At 44.7% G+C, this 23,142-nt stretch overlaps 1 protein-coding gene across 1 annotated transcript in view; it reads right to left on the bottom strand.

Annotated features, from left to right (window-relative positions):
* The window catches only part of C5H8orf34 (chromosome 5 C8orf34 homolog), a 304,643-nt gene extending 282,395 nt beyond the window's left edge, over positions 1-22,248 (bottom strand). The window contains exon 1 of the mRNA XM_044294965.1: positions 22,131-22,248. Within this exon, the coding sequence (XP_044150900.1) occupies positions 22,131-22,199 (69 nt within the window). The 5' untranslated portion in view covers positions 22,200-22,248. The remainder of the gene's footprint in view (positions 1-22,130) is intronic.
* Positions 22,249-23,142: the final 894 nt, after the last annotated feature.

Here is a 23,142-nt window from a genome sequence, read left to right as displayed (position 1 = left end):
CTCTGCGCGAACTGGTCTAAAACAAACGCGGTCAGCGGGAGCAGGCAGTTCCGAGAACAGCCCGATGAAGGCCCCCGGCGGCTGTTCTCGAAACTGCCTGCTCCCAGTGACCGCATTTGATTTCAGACCGGGCTTACCTGTGCCTCGCTGGACCTGTGAGAAAAGATGGCAGCCCGCATGTGTTCGCGGGCGAACAATGCGAACTGGCCATCACTGAACACAACTAACAAATATACTTCAGTACTGAATGCAGGTACGGCCGTAGTACTGTCCATTATTCCAGCGCTGCAGCCTTAAGAAAAGATGCATACATAGTGCTCACCGCGTATATATAAAAATAGTCGCACTTTATTGTACTTACAAAGTTGTACAATAAAGTGCGACTATATGTGATTTGATTAAGACAACAACTTTGTAAGTACAATAAAGTGTGACTATTTTTATCTATACGCGGTGAGCACTATGTATGCATCTTTTCTTAAGGCCTCTTGCACACGAATGTTGTGCATCCGCTCCGTGCATTGGGGACCGCAATTTGCGGTCCCTAATGCACGGGCAACGTCCAGAAACAACATGGAAGCACTCCGTAGTGGGCAGAAATGAGCATTGCGGTACCTGCATTAAGCACTGAAGTAGATCGCCATAACAAGAGAAGTGTGAACACCCGTGGGCTAAGAGACAGCACGCAGACTTTGTTAGTTGTGTTAAATATATACTGATAGACTGCACTTTTGATTGTTTTACCTTTACCACTTGTCTAGTTTGCGCAGATCCGCTACCTTTTTTCTTTTGCTTTCTATACAGAGGACTGGGATTACTTCAGATAGGATCTTGCAGCATACAATACGCACGTGTATTAAGAAATCACCAATAATCTTTGTTTAAAATAAAAGGTACAGTCGTTTGTATGAGGCCTTACTAGCCAGGAAAACACTTATTGGTTAAACCTTTAATGACCAGGCCTGAAAAGGCCTTAATGACTAGTCACTTTTTTGTGATTTAGCGCACATGGTTCAAACACTTGTAACTTTTTTTTATTTTTTTGGACTACCAAAATAACTTTTGCAGCTTTTTATTACATAACACAGGGCTTTTTAAAATATATTTTTTAGTTTTATTAGTGGGAAACTAATTTATTTATTTTTTGTCATTTTTATTCAAACTATAGCTCATTATTTAAATATGCAAACTATTACAATTAGTTACCTATATGTTTTGGATCATTTTATTATACAATATGTATAGTTTCACATTAATAGGGTGATAATTGCAATGGTTTTGGTTGGTGTGGGTGTTTTTTTTCTTTTATGTCTTTTTTTATAGCTTATTTTTTTAATATATTTCTGCTACAAAAAGACCTTTTTTATTTTGCACATTTTCTTTTTTTTCCCCTTTTATTTGTATTTTATTTATTTAGTATTTTTTATCATCACTTTATTATTATTTTTTTATATATTTTTTGCCACATAATATGACAGTGAACAATTTTATTTAGCACTTTTTCCTTTTTATAGTTTTCTTTTACTTGTATTTTAATTATTTATTTATTTGTTTTACATCTTTTTTGCTAAAATTTTCTTTTCTTTTCTTTATATATATTTTTTCAGCACTGTATGTCCCCAAGAGGTCTTTTTTTTTTATTTGCCCCTTTTTTCCTTTTATTAGCACTTTTTTAATTGTGTTTTGAATGTTTTTTTTTTTTTTTAACTTTAAATACATCTATGTGCCACATAATTTGTCCCCAAAAGGTTTATAAAAGATCTTTGGGGACACAGACTTTTTTTTTTTTGCACTATTTCCACTGTAACTGGAGCATCCAAAGGAGCCCCAGTAACAGGGAAAACCAGCCTGCTGAGAGGGGCTTTGTACAGGGCAGAGTTGGTGAGGCTTTGCAGTCCTCTGCCCTGACACCCGGCAATCACGTGACCGCCAGGTCTAAACTGTACACCGCGCTGATACACTGCTTCTGCCTTCTCCTCGGCTTACCCTCTGTTTCTAAAAGCCGGGACCCGTCCTGTTCCTGCTACAGTGCAGAAGCAGGAGCCTTAATCCTGCAATTGTGCGGCTCCGGGCCACAAACCATGGCTCTGGGGGCCGCATGCGGCCTGCAGGTTGTGCACCCCTGGTGTAGAGCATTGTAAGATTGTAAGCTGTTGTGCTGCACCGCAGGCTAGCTCGTACCACACACTCAAACAATTGTTCTTGATTTTTTTTAGGGTAATAACAGGTAAGGAGTGGCTGTTTAGTTGTGCCCACCAGTAGTTAAATTACCGGACTTTCCTCCTGCATCTGAGGGCGCCGCCCTGTGCAGCACAAGGTTCTCAGTCTTCGGGCTTGGTGAATGTAAACTTTTTGTATGTTCCCAACATGGTGTCTGAGCTGAAGGCGCCATGTTATATGGCAGGAGGAGCTGAGCAGATATGTGTATATTGTTATGGGAAAAAAACTTGCAATTTAGTAATTTAATGATGAGCTGTCCCCTCTCCTGACATGCTAGTTTAGTAATGACTTGCACTCCCCATATACCGTAATAACAATTCTGAAGCATTTAATCCTATGATGCTGTGCCATTCCCATATTTTTCTTCTTAGAAGTTTACAAATAAATTGCCATCAGTCTGCACTGAAGGTACTGCTGGGTGTTACCAGTAGCAGGTGTGTCTGGCTCTGTTCAATCAGTGCGGCTGGTTTCGACTGTGCAGGGACACACCCCCAACTGGTTACCACCCCTCTGTACCTTTACTGCAGGCCTCTTGCATACGACCATATGTATTTTGCGGTCCGCAAAAAACAGATCTGCAAAAAAAACGGATGACGTCTATGTGTATTCCGTATTTTGCGGAATGAAACAGCTGGCCTCTAATAGAACAGTACTATCCTTGTCCATTATGTGGACAATAAGAGGACAAGTTCTATCTTTTAGTAGAATGGATATACGGAAATACGGAAATGGAATGCACACGGAGTACATTCCGTTTTTTTTTTGCGGAAACATTGAAATGAATGGTTCTGCAAACGGACCGCAAACGGAAACCGCAAAAACAGAACGGAAATAAAATACGTTTGTGTGCAAGAGGCCTCAAGCTGCTAGCAATTAATTCATAAATATCTAGTGCAAATAATAAAGGAATGGTACAACATAGAGCCAATACGAATATATGCTCCAGAACTGTTATTACATGGGTAACGCATGAAGTTACTTAACTGACATGTCAGGCGAGGTGACAGCATCTCTTTAAATTCCTGCTCATTCTGGGCTTTGAGGTCGAGGAGGCGGAGCTATCAGTGATTGACAGCTCTTTCCTTATACACAGTCATAAAGGGAGGGCTGTCAGTCCCTGATAGGACCGCCGCCTAGACTTCAAAGCCCAGATCAGCAGGGATTTAAATTAATAAATTACAGTTTATACTGAACCTTTTCCCACAAAACTATGTATCAATCTTCTCAGCTCCTCCTGCTCTATAACATGCTGCCTGCAGATTAATTTACCTTTTCATAGCGACAGGTTCCCTTTAAAGAGGACCAGCTATCTCTCTTATCTGTTTTAGTAAATACTCGTGTTGCCCTTGAAGTAAAAAAAAAATGAATCTGCAGCATCTTTTCCTAGAACTCTACATTGTGCAGTTCCTCTGTTACTCTTGCTAGAAATGTATAAATAAATCGATGATTGGGTGTGTGTCCCTAGACAGTTGGGCACTGTCAAATCAGTGTTGTATAGGGACATGCTCCTTTCACTTAGGCTACATGTACACGAACGTTGTTTGTTTCCGTGTCCGTTATGTATTTTTTTTGCGGATAGGATGCGGACCCATTCATTTCAATGGGTCAGCAAAAAATGCGGACAGCACACCGTGTGCTGTCCGCATCAGTATGTCCCTTCCGTAGCCCCGCAAAAAAAATAGAACATGTCCTATTCTTGTCCGTTTTAGGCATTGTTACAATGGATCCGCCCAAAAAAAATACGGATGGCATACGGATGTCATCCGTTTTTTTTTTTGGGCGGACTGCAAAACACATACATTCGTGTGCATGTAGCCTTATTCATACATTTCTAGGAGAGAGAAAATAGGAACAACACAATGGGGAATTCTAAAGACAGATGCTCCAGAATAGTTTTTTTTAATCAAAAATATGTGTTTACTACAACAGACTTATCAGAGTTCTTTTTACCTGAGCTAGCAGCCTCCAGACATCTTGCACTCATATGCTGCATAACTTGCTAAATTGTGCAAACTTGCCGCGCGGCATAAACTGTTTCCGGCTGATAGAATATCTAATAGTGTTGTTGGACTATACAGACTTGCTATTTTCAAGCTCAATGGCCATGATACTGGGTCATTGAACACTTGTCTATATTTCATAATACGAGGAGCAGCAGTGTTTCCTCGCTAAATAGATTTACTAATCGCATAGAAATGGCTCATCACCGTCACTTCACCTCTCACCCGTCACAATGAAGGAGGCTATAACAAATATCCTCTACTCTCACTTTCCAGGGGAGAAAGTGACTCATATCTCTAGGAAACATGACAAGCACCTCAGTTTTCTGGTAAACTGCACAAATTCAGCTGTCATTCTTCAAGGAACACAACTACCTGAGGTCACGACCGCCTTAGGCTGGGTTCACTTCAGCGTTATGGATTCTGTTTTTGTTTTCTGGTATAACATGAAGCTGTGACAGTTAAGGCTCATTCAGATGACCATATTTATGGGTCCGCATCTGTTCCGCAATTTTGCAGAATGGATGCGGACCCATTCATTTCAATGGGGCCGCAAAAGATGTACATCCGTACTTCCGTTCCGCGGCTCTGCAGAAAATATATTGTGTGTCCTATTCTTGTCCTCCCAATGCAGAACACACAGGAGCTGGTTACTTGTTTTGTAATAGGGAGAGAGCTGTAGCGGAAAGGCCACTGTTCCTGAGCTGTGATAATGAGAGCTGCAGCAGAAAGGCCACTCTTCCTGAGCTGTGATAATGAGAGCTGCAGCAGAAAGGCCACTCTTCCTGAGCTGTGATAGGGAGGGAGCTGTAGTGGAAAGGCCACTCTTCCTGAGCTCTGATAAGGAAAGAGCTGCAGCAGAAAGGCCACTCTTCCTGAGCTGTGATAGGGAGAGAGCTGCAGCAGAAAGGCCACTCTTCCTGAGCTGTGATAGGGAGAGAGCTGCAGCAGAAAGGCCACTCTTCCTGAGCTGTGATAGGGAGAGAGCTGCAGCAGAAAGGCCACTCTTCCTGAGCTTTGATAGGGAGAGAGCTGCAGCAGAAAGGCCACTCTTCCTGAGCTGTGATAGGGAGAGAGCTGCAGCAGAAAGGCCACTCTTCCTGAGCTGTGATAGGGAGGGAGCTGTAGCGGAAAGGCCACTCTTCCTGAGCTGTGATAAGTAAAGAGCTGCAGCAGAAAGGCCATTCTTCCTGAGCTGTGATAGAGAGAGATAGCTGCAGCAGAAAGGCCACTCTTCCTGAGCTGTGATATGGAGAGAGCTGAAGCAGAAAGGCCACTCTTCCTGAGCTGTGATAGAGAGAGATAGCTGCAGCAGAAAGGCCACTCTTCCTGAGCTGTGATATAGAGAGCTGAAGCAGAAAGGCCACTCTTCCTGAGCTGTGATAGGGAGAGAGCTGCAGCAGAAAGGCCACTCTTCCTGAGCTGTGATAGGGAGAGAGTTGCAGCAGAAAGGCCACTCTTCCTGAGCTGTGATAGGGAGAGAGCTGCAGCAGAAAGGCCACTCTTCCTGAGCTGTGATAGGGAGAGAGCTGCAGCAGAAAGGCCACTCTTCCTGAGCTGTGATAGGGAGAGAGCTGCAGCAGAAAGGCCACTCTTCCTGAGCTGTGATAGGGAGAGAGCTGCAGCAGAAAGGCCACTCTTCCTGAGCTGTGATAGGGAGAGAGCTGCAGCAGAAAGGCCACTCTTCCTGAGCTGTGATAGGGAGAGAGCTGCAGCAGAAAGGCCACTCTTCCTGAGCTGTGATAGGGAGAGAGCTGCAGCAGAAAGGCCACTCTTCCTGAGCTGTGATAGGGAGAGAGCTGCAGCAGAAAGGCCACTCTTCCTGAGCTGTGATAGGGAGAGAGCTGCAGCAGAAAGGCCACTCTTCCTGAGCTGTGATAGGGAGAGAGCTGCAGCAGAAAGGCCACTCTTCCTGAGCTGTGATAGGGAGAGAGCTGCAGCAGAAAGGCCACTCTTCCTGAGCTGTGATAGGGAGAGAGCTGCAGCAGAAAGGCCACTCTTCCTGAGCTGTGATAGGGAGAGAGCTGCAGGAGAAAGGACTCAGCTGCCAGCCTGAGGAGAATCTAGCAGAGCAGTAACAGCAATTAATGGGGAGATCTCTGGATCCATGTGAGGTACAGGGCTGCTTCTAGCTTTGTTAGAAAGAGATTGTCCTGTACTATATGATGTCTGATTTTCAGTTTTTACATTAATCCAAAAATAACACCTTTAAAGAACGTTAATGCATTAAGGAACAACGCATACCACAGTCTTCATCAGGGTTCAGTACTCTCAGCACAGCCTCAATAGGTGAACGCTATAGTACTATTTCTCCATACACACCCTGCCTATGAAGCGCCGTTATTTTTCTGAGCACTGAAATGGAAGGCAGCAGCATACTATTCATTAGCTGTAGTTTTAGCACAACATCAATGAAATATTCATCTTAAAAAGAAACTCCTTTTTTTTGGGTCTTGACTCATGAACGTGAAGATATTCTCAAGTCAGTCCCAGCGAGAGTGAATCTGACATTTCTGCATGCGAGATGAAAACTTTAATTAACTGCCTGAGCCAAGCACAGTAATAAACATGGTAATACAGAGGCTGGATGGCGAGCCACATGAGAAATCGATATGGAACATCCCTCGCTGAGCAGCAAAAGGAAGAGCCGATTCCAACACACTGCTTCGTAAGAACGATGCCATACTGTACTAACAGTATCAACCCCATTGCTGATATTCGGATGGCGATAACATGAAACACACAAGACACACATTGCAGCAACACTGCACCATTCTTACATTAAAAAGTTGCAGTTTCGCTGGACAAAAATAATGGCAAGAAAAACACAGAGCCATAATGAACCTTCACGGGGCAACCACAGGGAATTAAAAAAGACGTCTTATCTGCTGACATGTCTGTTTTCTATAAAATAACAATTTCGGAGCATATTCTTTTCTCAATCTCTAGATTGTGCCGCTCCCCTGTTATCCTTCCTGGAAATAAGGGACAACTGGGTGTTACCACTTCAATACCTCTTGCCAATAGATTGCATCCCTAACTGAGATTGGGGCAACACAAATAGGCAGGGCCAGCAATACCATAGCGCAAAATACTGTCCCAGCAGAAACATATGCCACAGAGAAGCACAATATACTGCCCCAAAAGCTGTCCGCCATGTGGCCATTTTCTGTCCTCCTCCAGTTGTCTCTGATTAGGATATGCAGCAGGGGGGCTTAGGAGGTGAGATGTGAGCTAGAGCAGTTGAATTCAGAGTGCATGTGGTGGGGTACATGAGTTTCTGATTCTCACAGGGTTAATTCCCGCTGAGAGCTCATTATGTACCTGGCCAGTGGCAGAGAGGAGGGCTTGGGTGGCCGCATGGGTATCGGCCCACTGGGAAATTTCCCTGTAAGGTCTATAGCCAATCCGCCAATCCATTTATAATGGCAGTCTGTGTGCCTAAACAGAACTACAGCATCTCTGAGCTAGAAAACGGCCATACATGAAGATAAATGTGCCAGGCCCGCTGGATACAACCCCTCCCAACCTACTGCCTCTTTTTGGAAATCGGCGAAGGCGGCGTAGAAACACCACTTGCGACAAAATTTTGTCTCAGTGGCGTTAAAAAACACAGGAAGAAAAGTGGCATGGGGGAAATGATCATTTCCATCCATTGTGCACATATCTATATTTCTAATTAATTTAAACTGGAAATTGCAAAATTGTAACTTTATTTAAGTCTTAAAGGGATTATCCCACAAATTAAAAATATGTGGCGTACAATAGGGAGCAGGGAAGCTACTGAGAATGCAGGAAAAGGTGGAGCAGAATTTTGACCACAGGGGGCGCTATCTGAGAGGAAAATGTAACCCCTTAGGGAACTTCGCCATATATGTACGGCGGCAGTCCGGTCCCAAAACATGGAGTCCGCTCGCACGTGCCAATGCCGATGGGTTTCTGCTATTTTAAATAGCAGAGACCCGCGGCACATGTATGCGATCAGCCATAAGGCTGATCGCATATATTTTCCCCTTCAGATGCCGTGGTCAAATGTGACCACGGCATTTTCGCAGTCCGGAAGTGAAAGTCGTGCACTTCCGCTCCGGTAACAGTGTTCCCCTACTGAGATCGGAGAACCTGTTATATCTATGAAATAGCCCGAATCTTCAAGCAGGCTTCGGAGCTTATTTCAGGACTATAGAAATACAGGCCACTAGGTGGCAGCATTGTATTGGTATAGTGCAAATTAAGTCTTCAATTATGGCTATGATTGCCAGTTATTGTCACCCAAGGTGACTTGAAAAAAGTTTAAAAAAAAAGTTAATAAAGTTTTTACAAATAAAAAAAAAAGTAAAAATTTCAAATCACCCCCCTTTCCTTAAAATAAAAATACTTAACCAATAAAATAAATAAATATCATGGGCATCTCCGCGTCCGAAAATGCCCATACAATTAAAATATAACAAAATTAATGGCATACGGAAAATGGCGTAACGGGGAAAAAATAAAAACAGCCAATTTGCAATTTTTTGTCACTTCAACTACCCAATAATTTTTTTAGAAAAAGTGATCAAACAGTCACACACACTTTAAATTGGTATCACTAAAAAGAACAGATCGTCCCGCAAAAAATGAGCCCTCACACAGCCCCGTATACATAACTACAAAAAAGCTACAGAGGTCAGAATATAGTTATAAAATTATTATTTATATCCATTATATCCATTTGTTTATTGCATGTATATTGCAATAATACCTAATCTGAATTTGCATAGTAAGATTTTTCGTGGGATATCCCCTTTAAAAGGGCTTTCCATTATAAACAAAAATCCTCATGGTCCACGAGCCTGTATTATGGCACAGTTATGTCTGACATAGCCGTAGTCACTCCATTTGTCAACAAATGATGCTCAATGGAGGTGCCACCGAAGGGAGGCCAAAATGTATGTGAGCAATAAAAATTCTCATTTTAAATCCATGGAATAGTTCCCGCATTTATTTCCTGAAAAATGTTTTTTCTGGCGCAAACTTTAATTACTTTATCAGTTCTTCTGCAACAAAATAACGGGAAGCTTTCCATTTTCACTTTTGCTCCTACAGTTTGAAGACGGCAGGGATATTGAAATAGCTCAGAGAAGTTCATTTATTCAGACGTACTGACATATATCTGATGAATTCACTTTCATCACAAGTCAAGTTATAGCATATGTTTGCGTTTTTTCTATTACGTCCGGAAGATTTGAATACAAATGATCCCCTCTAGGCCACGTACTGCACTAGGACTAATATATCAAAAGAAGTAGGAGGTATATATTCCTGATGTTTGCTAGGAATAATCAAATCTATAAACTGCATATCTCGCAACATTTAAAAGGGGTTGTCCAGTTCTTGTTAAGTGATGGCCTATCCTCAGGATAAGTGATCACTAGCTGATCGTCGGGGATCTGATATCCCGCACCAAAGACATATGATAAACATCTGAAATGCGCTTTTCTCACAGGGACTCAAAGCGCAAGGATATTTGTGTGGCCAGGGCGACTCCCTGGGCGGTCAGTGACGGCCATATAAGCGCTGAACCCCAACGCACCTTAGGGTCAATTTCACGTGCAACAATTTGCCTATATTTTTGCGAGCAGAATATACCCGGAAGAAACCCACGCAAACACAGGGAGAGCATACAAACTCCATGCAGATATTGTCCCTGGTCGGATTCAAACCCAGGATCCCAGCACTGCCCTACTAGGTGGACTGTGCTGACAAAGCTACACCAAAAAAGCTGACCGGAATGGCAGCAGGGTGTCAGAACCCCACCAATCAGTAAGTGATGACCTGTTCTGAGAATTGGCCATCAATTAGTAAAAGCTGGACAACCCCCTATTTGCTGTACTGTACAGAATTTTAAATCTACTAATCTACAAATTTAAAATGTAGAGTATTGAACTCAAAATGTACATTTGCCAGAAATGTGATGATGCTTGCTCTGATACTGATATCATACCTTCCGACGTAGGCTACTTTCACACTAGCGGCACGGACCTCCGGCAGGCTGTTCCATCGGGTGAACAGCCTGCCGGATCCGTCCTGCCGCTAGTGACCGTGTGCCTCCGGACTGCCTGTCCGTCCCCATTGCCTATAATGGGGGCGGGGGCGGAGTTCCGGTGAGGCACGGCAGCGCACGGCGAGAGGCTGCCGGAATAAAACTACAACATGTCCGACATTTATTCCAGCAGCCTATCGCCGAGCGCTGCCGTGCCTCGCTGCTCCCTCATTATAGTCAATGGGCATGGAGGGGCAGTCCGGAGGCACACGGTCACTAGCGGCAGGACGGATCCGGCAAGCTATTCACCCGACGGAATAGCCTGCCGGAGGTTCGTGCCGCTAGTGTTAAAGTAGCCTTAGGGTGTATTTACATGGCCATATATTTTTTTTCTGTGTGCACAATGGGCTGCTCACAAACAGCACACGGAGTCATAGAAGTAAGTGGCGCTATTCATACAAGCGTTTTTCGGCACAGACTCTTGTTAACTTAGAACATGTCCTAGTTTGGATTGTGTCATACAGAACACAGCCCTGAAGACCAAGTATAGCTCCATACTAGAGAGACGTACATTATAAGGCTCTGCTAATATACGCGTGAAGAAAGATTGAAATTGACTGCAAAGCATTTTTTCAGGCTCACAGAACTATATTCAGGACCCTTGGGCCCATGCTGTACCTATATTTGCCTACAATTATACATAAAGTCACAACAAGGTTATTTCACAAGGTTTCTCATGAAAAAATAATTGTGGCATACTGTAATGCATGCTGTATGATGAAGATATTCTCCCCCAGAAGAACTGATTACTGGGAGAAGACAGTCAACCACAGGTGTAGCATGCAAAGCAAGCAAATCTATAGGCATTCTGTAAGCCACCATATACTGTATGTCAGGGTATACAGCATTGCTGTTAACGAGTTAGAAATCAGACCGAATTTCCAGGGTAAGCGTGAGGGAAGAGAGAGAGAGAGAGTGTGCCTAGTATGCGGAGGAGTGCAGAGTATTGTAGGCCAGGCAACACTCCTCTGGGTTTCTGGGAAAGATATTCAAATTAGCGAACCCTATCTGATACCAGAAGATAGGTGAAATTTTTCATATACTTAACCCAGAAACCCAGAGGAGCATTGACTGGCTTACAATAGTCCTCATGTACACTCGGCACCCTACATAAGAAGAAATAGTAGCCCAACCAAGGCCTCTCAGCAGACAAGCAAATTTTCTTTGCTCTGCTCGTTTCAAGGCTAGGTATCCAAAAAGAGCTGGGTTCCTGGTATGAGACACTCAGTTTTCCTTTTCTTTTTCTAACCGGAAGGGACTACACTCCCCTACCCCGCTACTATCTTCTAAGCACCTCTTATAATGTCATCTGATATAATTTACATTATGTCCTCCAGAAATGTACATATAAAACTATGTTAAATGTAATGGTTCATGTAATTATCCTGGTGGCAGCATCATTGGCAGAGATAGTCTTAATGTTATGGCACTTCAGAAGGGAACCTTCCTGATCTATTCTCCCCCCCCCCCCCCCTTCCCTTTCTGGAGAGAGGTGGCTGAGTCCCTCTTCCTGCAGTAAGGGAGAGAAAAAACTGTTAGAACCAGTTATAGTTTACCCCCTGTTGAGGAAAGGAGGGTTTTTGAGTAGTACTCCCTCCTTAGGGAAGAAAGTAGGGGCATGTCTCCGCAAGAGATGTGGCCATATACCTAGTCTGAGCAGAAGAAGCAGAAACTACAGACCAACTCCGGAGTTCCAGGAAGAAAGCATCACCTGAGAATCCATCTGAGAGATAAGTCCAGAGACCTAGGAGAAGCCATTCCTCCTCAGCTAGTCTGTCCCCACAAAGCAGAAGCTACAGATAAGTGCGGATGCTAATCCTGCCACAGTTACAGAGCTACCAAGTAAACGTTTATCCTGCAAGCTCCACATTTAAAGCAGAAGTACTCATTCCTGCCAATCATTGCCAAAACCTGCTGGGACCAAGAGACCAAAGCTGTATACTGTTTGGATGCAAGTTACCTCAAGTAAAGCAACGTTTGAACTTCATCTAAAGGTCTGGACATAATTTATTCTGCAAAGTTCCTCTATTACTCCTACTGTCACTACACTCAAATTTATTGCAAGTGAGCCAGGAGCCCGGAGTTCTGCCATACCCAGGTAGGAGACAACGTGACACAACTACCACAACACTACAGAAACATTATAGGACATTACCCCACTCTGGCATTCCTAATCTGGGACGTGCGTTATAACACCTTGGAAGGGCCCTGGCATAGTAAGCTGCACACGCTGCAATTGGCGTCACGACAAATTCTGAACGGATCCGATCATATTAATGCAGACCGAGGCTCCGTTCAGTACGGATCCGTCTGCATTAATAACTTAGAAAAATTTCTAAGTGCGCAAGATGCCTGAGCGGATCCGTTCAGACCTTCAATGTAAAGTCAATGGGGGACGGATCCGCTTGAAGATTGAGCCATATGTAAGTCTGAACGGATCCGCTCGCCTCCGCACGGCCAGGCGGACAGCGGAACGCTGCAAGCAGCGTTCAGCTGTCCGCCTGGCCGTGCGGAGGCGAGCGGAGCGGAGGCTGAACGCCGCCAGACTGATGCAGTCTGAGCGGATCCGCTCCATTCAGACTGCATCAGGGCTGGACGGAGGCGTTCGGGTACGCTCGTGAGCTCCTTCAAACGGAGCACACGAGCGGACTGACGAACGCTAGTGTGAAAGTAGCCTAAATCTATAGGCACCGTTCCGTGGCCATTCCGCATCACGGATGCGGACCCATTCATTTCAATGGGTCCGCAAATCCGGAGATGCAGAACAGAAGAACGGAACACTACGGAAGCACTACGGAGTGCTTTCTAGGGTTCCGTACCGTGCTTCTGCACCGCAAAAGATTAAAATTGTTCTATCTTTTTGCGGAACGGAAGGATCGCGGACCCATTCAAGTGAATGGGTCTGCGATCCCCACGCGCCTGCCCCACGGACAGTGCCCGTGCATTTCGGACCGCAATTGGCGGTCCACAGCACAGGCGCGGGCTTGACTCATTCGTGTGAACGAGCCCTAAGTCATCAGTATAAAAAAGTTGGAAAACCCCTTTAAAGCAGTGTCAAAGATAGAGTTTCTCCCTGATGCTCCTGTACAGATTAATCAATGTCTGAGGGCTCTGTGCAAAGAATGTGAACACACACTTAATATTCATTGCACTAAAGAGGACAATATGGCCTGAAATGAGGGTGACAGTGTGCCAAAACCAAAGTACATGGCTGGTGACACACAGGAATTAATTAGATGAGACTAAGAATGCCTGCAGATCATAGTATGTGCTGGTCACAAGCTCATTAATTGCTGTGAGCATAAAAAAATATAAACCAAATGTATCACTGACTCTTATGCAATAAGACAGCTGTACTGAGCCAAACCTAGATCACTATAGAACCTGTTATCATCTGGAGGCAGAAAATGTTCTACTTAAAGGGGTTGTCCCACAAAAAATATTCTACAATTTTCAAGCCAGCAAAGGTATCTGAATAATTTTGGAATTGCATATACCGTATTTTTCGCCCTATAAGAAGCACCTGACCATAAGACGCACCTAGGTTTTAGAGGAAGAAAATAAGAAAAATTTTTTTTTTTTTAATTGACCCCCAATCAGACCAAAAGTGATTCTCAGACCTCAGATCAAATCCCCAATCAGACCCCCCCAGTGTTAATGAGACACCCAATCAGACCCCAGTGTGTCTCAGACTTTAGATCAGACCCCCCCCCCAGTGTTAATGAGACACCCAATCAGACCCCTAGTGTGTCTCAGACCTTAGATGATACAAGTACAAAAATAAAATTACCGGTAGATGCCGCTAACCGGTTGATCCACTTCCTGCCGCACTGTGCTGGGACCTGACATGGCACAGCGTGAGGTCACAGAGTGCGCCGACGTCCTCACGCTGTGCGCAGGTCACAGCACAGCATGCAGCGCTGGCAGGTGAAGACCAGGGAGCAGTGAGTACAGAGCCCGCACAGGGAGCGCTTCATTCATCGCTCCCCGGTCCTTCTGCACTAATGAGTGCTTCTTCATAAGACACACTGACATTTGCCCCCCACTTTTGGAGGAAAAAGTGCATCTTATAGGGTGAAAAGTACAGTAATTAAACATTTTGTATAGCCACTGAGTTATTAAATAAAATGTATCTGCATAGTGCCACCTGCTGTTAGTTATTTTCTTATTTCTTTATCCAGTTCACTGAGAAGGCCGCACATGCTCAGTTTCATCCTTAAACTGCCTCCTGAGCTGTGACTGGGAGACAGGGGGTGCCCCACAATGCCTTATGTGAAGGCAATCACCCGCTGAACTATTTTATGGCACAGTTCACATAAAGAAGGTCACTTCTGGGTTTTCTCCTCCGATTTGCAGTACAAGTACTAATTTCAATTTGTGAGGTAAACAAATGAATCATTCATTAACTACCCTGAACACTTGCCATTAGCTCTCATTTTCTTCAAGTACGCACTGCCAACTCTGCTTAATATTCATAAGGCAAAAGAATCCCAATGACATGCATAATGAAGTTTGATTCAGGTAAGTCCCAGCCAAGACGACTGCGATTTAATTTGTAGAATAACAAACTCAAATTATTTTCCAAAGCCAAATGAACAAGCGAGGCTGACGTTGGCATTGAAAGGATAATTTAACAAGGGCAATATTTCTGCAGCAATATAAACAGTAAGGCTGGGTTCACACGGGCGTGTCCAGATTAGGTCCAGATGCGTCCCGGTGTATTGCAGCAAACCCGCGCGATTAGGTACGCAATTGCAGTCAGTTTTGCGATTGCGTTCCGATGTTTAGTTTTTATCGCGCGGGTGCAATGTGTTTTACCACGGTGATGGACCATGTGATTGGAGCATGTGATCTGACGTCACCACAGGTCCTTTAGCCGGTAGTTCATCATTAAAGAAGTAAAGAAGAGATCGGGAACTACACGATCAAGAGGAGAAGGTGAGTTAATTTTTTATTTTATTTTTTAACCCTCAATTGATCACCTACTAAGCATTCTGTATTCAGAATGCTATTATTTTCTCTTATAACCATTTTATAAGGGAAAATAATACATTGAATAGACTGTCACCTAGCAACCATGCGTGAAAATCGCACCGCATCTGCATTTGCTTGCGGATGCTTGCGATTTTCACTCAGCCCTATTCACTTATATGGGGCCTGCGTTGCGTGATAAACGCACAATATAGAGCATGCTGCGATTTTCACGCAACGCATAAGTGATGCGTAAAAAATCACAGCTCGTGTGCACAGCCCCATAGAAATGAATGGGTCCAGATTCAGTGCGGGTGCAATGCGTTCACCTCCCGCATTGCACCCGCGCGGAAATCTCGCCCGTGTAAACTCAGCCTAAGTAATATGATATGTCTTACCAGTGCGGGGGACAAAAGCAAAGGGAAATACAGGATACATATTGTCTCACTGGTCACCAGGGCATTCCAAGTAGGCCTTAACACTCTCAATGTAATGTACACATGGTATTGAAAAAGTCTGACCCCAAGGGTCCAGGGATTACAAATGTAAAGATCATTTTAGAAGAATCTCACATGCTGTGAAATAATCTTGGTGATAATCACTGCCCAGAGCAGGTGAATAATTCATGGTCCTGCTTCCTGAGCCATTTCTAATCTTCATGATTCTGGCTCCATACAGGTATGTGCCCCCACTGTATACCCTCCTGGTCCTAGCAGAACAGTGAGAGGTGTAGCTTCACAGGCCTCACTCAGATGCACATGGCTGGATATATGTGTGTCCTGACAGTCACAATGCAGCACAGAAATCAGATATATCTCGTACTGAAGGTGCAGATAGCTGGCATTGAGCACTCAGTGGGACACATTTACTAAGACCGGCTTTTTACGACGGTCTTAGTTCCCCCTCCGCGCTGCCGATAGATACATCTATTTTATGATGAGGTGTGCGCCTCGTCAGAAATTTGGCGCATCTGTGGAAGTCTGACTGGCCTAGTTCTTAGCTTACATTTGCCAGGCGTAAATGTAAGTAAATTTGACGGGGCTGGAGTCCCAGCCCCAGCACGGCCCCCAGCATGCACGGAACCCCAGAAAGCACTCTGTAGTGTTCCGTGCTTCCGTAACGCATCTCCGGATTTGCGGATCCATTGAAATGAATAGGTCCGCATCTGTGATGCGGAATGACAACGGAACAGTGCCCTCAAATGCGGTCAGCGGGAACGGGACACCAACGGTCGTGTGAACGAGCCCTTATTCTGAGCCAAAACCAGGTGTGGGTCAAAAACACAAAACAGGTACAGATCCCTTATGTCTGTGTAGCCTCCACCCCTGGTTTTGGATCATAATCACTAATTAAAATCACTGACCAAAACACTGAAGAGTAAACTAGGTTTTTTGGCGCGTTTCTGTGGGTTTTTAGGCCCCTTTCACACAGGCGAGTATTCCGCTCGGATGAGTTGAACGCATTGCACCCGCACTGAATCCCGACCCATTCATTTCTATGGGGCTGTTCACATGAGCGGTGATTTTCACGCATCACTTATGCGTTGTGTGAAAATCGCAGCATGCTCTATTTTGTGCGTTTTTCACATAACACAGGCCCTATAGAAATTATTGGGGTTGCGTGAAAATCTCAAGCATCCGCAAGCAAGTGCGGATTCGGTGCGATTTTCACGCACGGTTGCTAGGAGACGAACGGAATGGAGACCCGATCATGGTTATAAGGGAAAATAATAGCATTCTGAATACAGAATGCATAGTAAAATAGCGCTGGATGGGTTAAAAAAATTTTTAACTCACCGAGTCCACTTGATCGCGAAGCCGCATCTCCTTCTGTCTTCATCTTAGCTCCGGTCATCACATGATCCATCACCATGGTAAAAGATCATGTGATGCTGGCTTCGCGATCAAGTGGACTAAGGTGAGTAAAATTATTTTTTAATTTTTTTAACCCCTCCAGTGTATTCAGAATGCTATTATTTTCCCTTATAACCATGTTATAAGGGAAAACAATACAATCTACAGAACACCGATCCCAAGCCCGAACTTCTGTGAAGAAGTTCGGGTTTGGGTATCAAACATGCGCGATTTTTCTCACGCGAGTGCAACGCATTACAATGTTTTGCACTTACGAGGAAAAATTGTGCGTGTTCCCGCAACGCACCCGCACATTTTCCCGCAACGCCCGTGTGAAAGAGGCCTTACTGGTGCTTTTTACAAGCATTTTTAGGAAGAATGCACCAGCTCCAGATGCTGCAGGACATACAGGATTTTGTTTACAGTGGTTCTTTTTCACCCTTGAGCTGCGTATTATAAAACTATAAAAAAAAAAAATTTTAAAAGTGCAATTTCTAGGGATGGGACGGAAGGTATCAGTATTTTGCGGATCCGCAGTTAGTGTACCAAAGTACAGACATAGTCGTGTAAATGCAAAATATAACAGTTTTATTTACTGAAACATTATACGACAATGACAGATATATTGCTATAAAACAAGTTATTGCTATATAGCAATAACTGAAAACACAACTAGACCCAGCACTGGAAAATTCCAATATAATGCTGGCGTATTTTGGGGATGTATTTGGAGCCATCTCCATGTGGTGTCCAAAGGGTTTAGGAGCTCTACACTGCCCCAAAGCCTTTGAGGAAATAGCGGGGTATCGATTTAGGGACCCTCAGCAATGTCGCCTTCAGATCTGTGGCTATGCCCTGTCAGTCAATTAATGGGGAGGTTTCTCAAAACTGGTGTAGAGTAGAACTGGCTCATAGCAACCAATCAGATTCCTCCTTTCATTTTTCAGAGCTCTTTCGGGAAATGAAAGGTAGAATCTGATTGGTTGCTATGGGCAACTAAGCCAGTTTTCCTTTACACCAGTTTAATAAATCTCCCTCAGTGATTTCTAGCAGAGACAGGCCCTTTGTCATAAGCACAGCGCAGAACCCTACGGCTACCGGCACATATTGTGGATTATGTGGGGTTTTTCTGCGTGGATTCTTCTTCAGAAAAAACGCAGCGTAGTACAGTAGTGGCAAAGTGTATGAGATTAGGCAATTTTAAAATCCTCTGCATATCAATTACATTTGCAATTTTTGGTGCAGATTTTACCCTGTTCAATGGAAGTTGAGATCTGTGGCAAAACCACAAAAAAAAACAACTGATAACACATGCGGTGTAACACATGCGGTGTAACACATGCGGTGTAACACATGCGGTGTAACACATGCGGTGTAACACATGCGGCTTTCGTGCAAAACGTACAGAAATCTGCAAGGAAATTTGAGCAAATCTTCTGCGTGTTTACCCGCACCCGTGTGCAGTTACCGTAAGGCCACCTGCACACGATGTGGAATACGTGTGGTTTTTCTTCCCCGATTCCCTTGCAGAAGAAAACGTAGCATAGTACAGTACAAGTAAAGTATATGAGATTACACAAATTTTATGTACACTTTGCAGATTGTTTTCTTTGTGGAAATTGACCTGCCGTATGGCTTTCCAAATCTACAGCATGTCCATTATGTTTGCAGTTTTATCTGCAGATTGCCCCTTTTTCAATGGAAACATGAGATCTCTGGCAAAACCACATCAAATCCGCAACAAAACCCGCTGATTTTGGTGTGGTTATGCTTGCAGAAACGCACAGGAACCTGCAAATTGGCTTAGTTGCCAATAGCAACCAATCAGATTCCCCCTTTCATTTTTCAGAGCTCCTTTGCAAAATGAAAGGTGGAATCTGAGTGGTTGCTATGGGCAACTAAGCCAGATTTCCTTTACATCAGTTTTGATAGATCTCCCCACATGTGCTTGATCTGGAAAAACCTCATTCAGATGACAGGAATTCATTTTCAGTTTCAGAAATTTCTGCAACAAAATCTGTGGTGTGTGAAGGCGCTGTGAATGTGCGGGCCCCCAGAGCGTTTCGCTTGGGGGACACATGGGGGCAATGGCACCTTATATGACATTTATATTGCTAGGATGGCTTTCAGTCCTACCCCCCCCCCCCCTTCTCATTTTCCCGCTCTTTCTTTTACAGATTTTTACCTCAAGTTGTTCTAATCCGGTATCAGCTGCTTTTGTTTTGATTTACCCGTGAGCCGTAGTGACAGCTAGGATCACAGCTGATTGGCCGCTGCTGTTGCTGAGGGGGATTCTAGGGCCCTGGTTGGTGGCTGTTTCTGTGGCGGGAAGTGCCTGGTCCTTATATTGCGGGTTCGGCGGTGCTTCTGGGCCAGTATTAAGAAGACCAGATGGTCGCCCCGACCTCCCTCTTTTTATTGCTTATGTCGCTTTGCTTTGTTAGAGCGGCTGTGTCACTCAGCTATTGCTCAGTGGATTTCAGAGATCTTTAGAGTTTCCAATGGTTATTATTTAATGAAATTGTTGGTTTGAATTATTTATTTAATTTTTTAAATTATTAAAGTATGTTACTATTTTAAGGTTAGCCTTAATAGAGCATTGCGGCCTTTTTTCTTCCACAACGCATTGTTTGTCTTTATTTATTAGAGGTTAAGAATTTTATTATTTTTTAGTTTACTGGTGTCATTTGCATCCATGAGAACCCTGTGGCCGTACTAATGACTAATAACTAAACGAATGAGTCCACACTGTTTAGTCGGTCTGTATCGTTAATGGCCGTGCGGCACCTTCCAAACTGCACCGCCATGAACAATACGGATCCACCAAACAGCGCAGTCTTGTTAGTTTAAATAGGGCCTTTCATCAGAAAAAAGTGTGTGCAATTCTTATACTACCTTATCGGGCTGTGCTCTACCGTTTGTTTCGTCGCCTCATATGCAAATGAGGCGACTTGGTTATAGTAGGCATTGACTTTTTAGTTCTGCTGGGCGCGGTTATCTTCTCTGGCAGCGAGTGCATCCAATCGCAGCGCCCCGCTCTTAGCCAGGGAGAAGGAGCTCAAGTTCTCGCGAGAATCGCGAGAATTTGAGCTTGTAGACATCCGGACCAAGCGCGAGAACTTGAGCTCCTTTTCCCTGGCTAAGAGCGGGGCGTTGCGATTGGATGCGCTCGCTGCCAGGGAGAAGATAACCACGCCCAGCAGAACTAAAATGTCAACACCTACTATAACCAAGTCGCCTCATTTGCATATGAGGCGACGAAACAAACGGGGAGCACAGCGGGCGAACGGGGGGTCCTTTTGAAAAAAAAATAAGTGTCCGGACATCAGTGGCAGCAGCCCGATAAGATAGTATAAGAATTGCACACACTTTTTTCTGATGAAAGGCCCTCTTTAAATAGAGGCTGCTGCGGCCTGCATGGCATATAAAAGCAGCGCGCCATGTGGTGGACCCTTAGAAGGTCACAGGGCAGGTAAGGAGCACTTAGCAAACAGCGCTGCTAATATGTCATATAAATGTGTTGACCCCTTATTGTCACCCATTGAAAAAGCTGATGTGATCAACGACTAGAGTTGTCACCTGTTTTACCACCTTTCAATTCATGGTGGGGAGATTTATCAAAACTGGAGTGAACTGGCTTAGTTGCCCATAGCGACCAATCAGATTCCAGCTTTCATTTTGAAAAGGAGCTCTAAAAAATAAAAGGTGGAATCTGATTGGTTGCTATGTGCAACTTCCACCAGTTTGATAAATGCCCCCCATGGTTTGTCATTTTTAACAAGGAAGTTAATGGGATGAAGAAAAGGACATCAATCAGATTTGACTTAAAGGGGTTTTGTCACTGCAGCAAATTACATTTATCATGTAGAGAAAGTTAATACAAGGCACTTACTAATGTATTGAGACTGTCCATATTACCTCCTTTGCTGGCTTGATTCATTTTTCCATCACATTACATAGATGGCTCGTTTTCATGGTTACGACCGCCCAGCAATCCTTCGGTGGTGGTCATGCTTCCACACTATAGGAAAAAGCACCAGCCTATGTGCGCTCCCACAGTCCAACATGTGCAAGCACGGCCACCGCCGATGGATTGCAGGGTGGTCGTAACCGTGGAAACAAGCAGTGTATAATGTAATGGAAAAATGAATCCAGACAGCAAATGAGACAATATGGACAATTCCAATACATTAGTAAGTGGCTTGTATTCATTTTCTCTGCATGATAAATTTTATTTGCTTAAGTGAGACGATTCCTTTAAATTATAGGTAAAAAATTATGGAACGAACAATTGGACGCATTTTAAACCAGAACCCCTTTCAGATCATGGGAAACGTCTTAAAAATCCATTCCCAAATATAATTTGATTAAAAAAAGAGAGAAATGGTGAAAAGAGGTGAGAAAAAATAATTGGTGTCAAGAAGCCTGGACTTCCTGACAGTCATCCAATTAAAAAAATACTGCAATGGCTGATAACGGCGAACAATGCATGCCTTCATCCACAGAAGGAGAACAATAACGCGACTTCAGGTCAGGACACGCCGCTCCCCGCACACAGCCACTAGGGGCGCTGCTGAGACCCCGCCGTCCGCACACCTGGGCGCCGCTTGCTTCGCTATGGCAACAAGCAGGACGCTCCGGAGTCAGCATTTTCCTGCACACAATGACAATGGCTCCTTATAACAATGCCACCCCGTGCCCTGCCGACATGTACAGTGGGCAAACAGCCAGGCAGAAATCAGCACATCGCCCCCGAGTCGTACATTGTGGCATACCCCAGCAGCACCCCCTATACACAGTGCAGCAAGCTATCCATGTATGATCCAGTGCCATCAATCCCAGTTCACTGCAATCCTGCACAGAATGGCCAGGCAAGGCTGGCACACATGCATCCATACTGCCATGTGATTGGCATTCTGCATCACTGTCTGGTCTCCTGCATGGCACATGGCTGGTTTGCAGCCCTCTGCTATAGGGAAGTGTTAACCCGTTCACTGCTGCACTCACCTCAAAGAGAGGACCTATCTTATTCGTCTCCAAGTAGATCTGAATCCGATTTTGCTGTCGAGACGCCATCAGGACACCCCCGATCTCTAGCTGGAGGGGTGCTAGGCTTCCACCCCCAACTTGAGCAATGCCAGCCTCGGGCTGCTCAGTCCTCAGATGAATGGAGGAGTTGTGGAGGCATTGCTCTATGAGTTGCAATGAGGATGCAGGGAAGGGGAAAGTGCATGGTGAGAGCCTCCCTCCTCTGCCTCCCCGCCTCTCCCTCTTATTGTAGGTGCCTGGTGACAAGCACAACAGCAGCAGCTCCTGCCCACCGCCTGGATGAGGCAAGCAGAGCCCAGGATCACTGCCTGCAGGACAACTTCAGCTGGAGCACAGCCCTGCAAACCCCTGATGGGGCAGAGCCCAGGAGAACTGCCTGCAGGACAACTTCAGCTGGAGCACAGCAGGCAGAGGGGGCAGCGCTCGGGACTGGCCGGTCCTTGTCACTGGTGTGCTGCTTCCTAGCTGGAAGTCCATGAATTATGCACCTGTGATAGCCATGGTGGGGAGAGGAGCTCCTCTGTGCTGGGCAGCAATTCCCCCCAGATACAGAGACCTTGCATTCCTCTTTGCAGTGCTCAGGTGAAGGGATATCATCTCTGCTGCCTTTCTTTACCAGACAATGGTTTGTGTCTGCTGAGGGGTAAGAGCCTGTATACCTTCTCTGAATGGTAGTGACACCCTGCACAGGTATCTCCTCTCCACAGGATCACAGGGGCATAGTGATAGCAGCCATAGCGACTGCTATGGGGCCCAGAGGTTGGGGGGCCCTGTCTGATGCAAGAACATTGTAAGCTTTTGTGGGGAATAACAATGTGGTGGCATTTTGCGATAATGTGTGTTTTCTGATATATGGTGCTGTTATACATACCTTATTGGGGTTCTCTGAGATACTGATGACCTATCCTCTGGACCCCCACTGATCAGATACTGATGACCTATCCTCTGGACCCCCACCAATTAGATACTG

Source organism: Bufo gargarizans, chromosome 5, assembly GCF_014858855.1.
Source record: "Bufo gargarizans isolate SCDJY-AF-19 chromosome 5, ASM1485885v1, whole genome shotgun sequence".
Lineage (NCBI taxonomy): Eukaryota > Metazoa > Chordata > Amphibia > Anura > Bufonidae > Bufo > Bufo gargarizans.
Note: the sequence above shows the minus strand (reverse complement) of the source record. Positions and strands in the feature narration are given on the sequence as shown.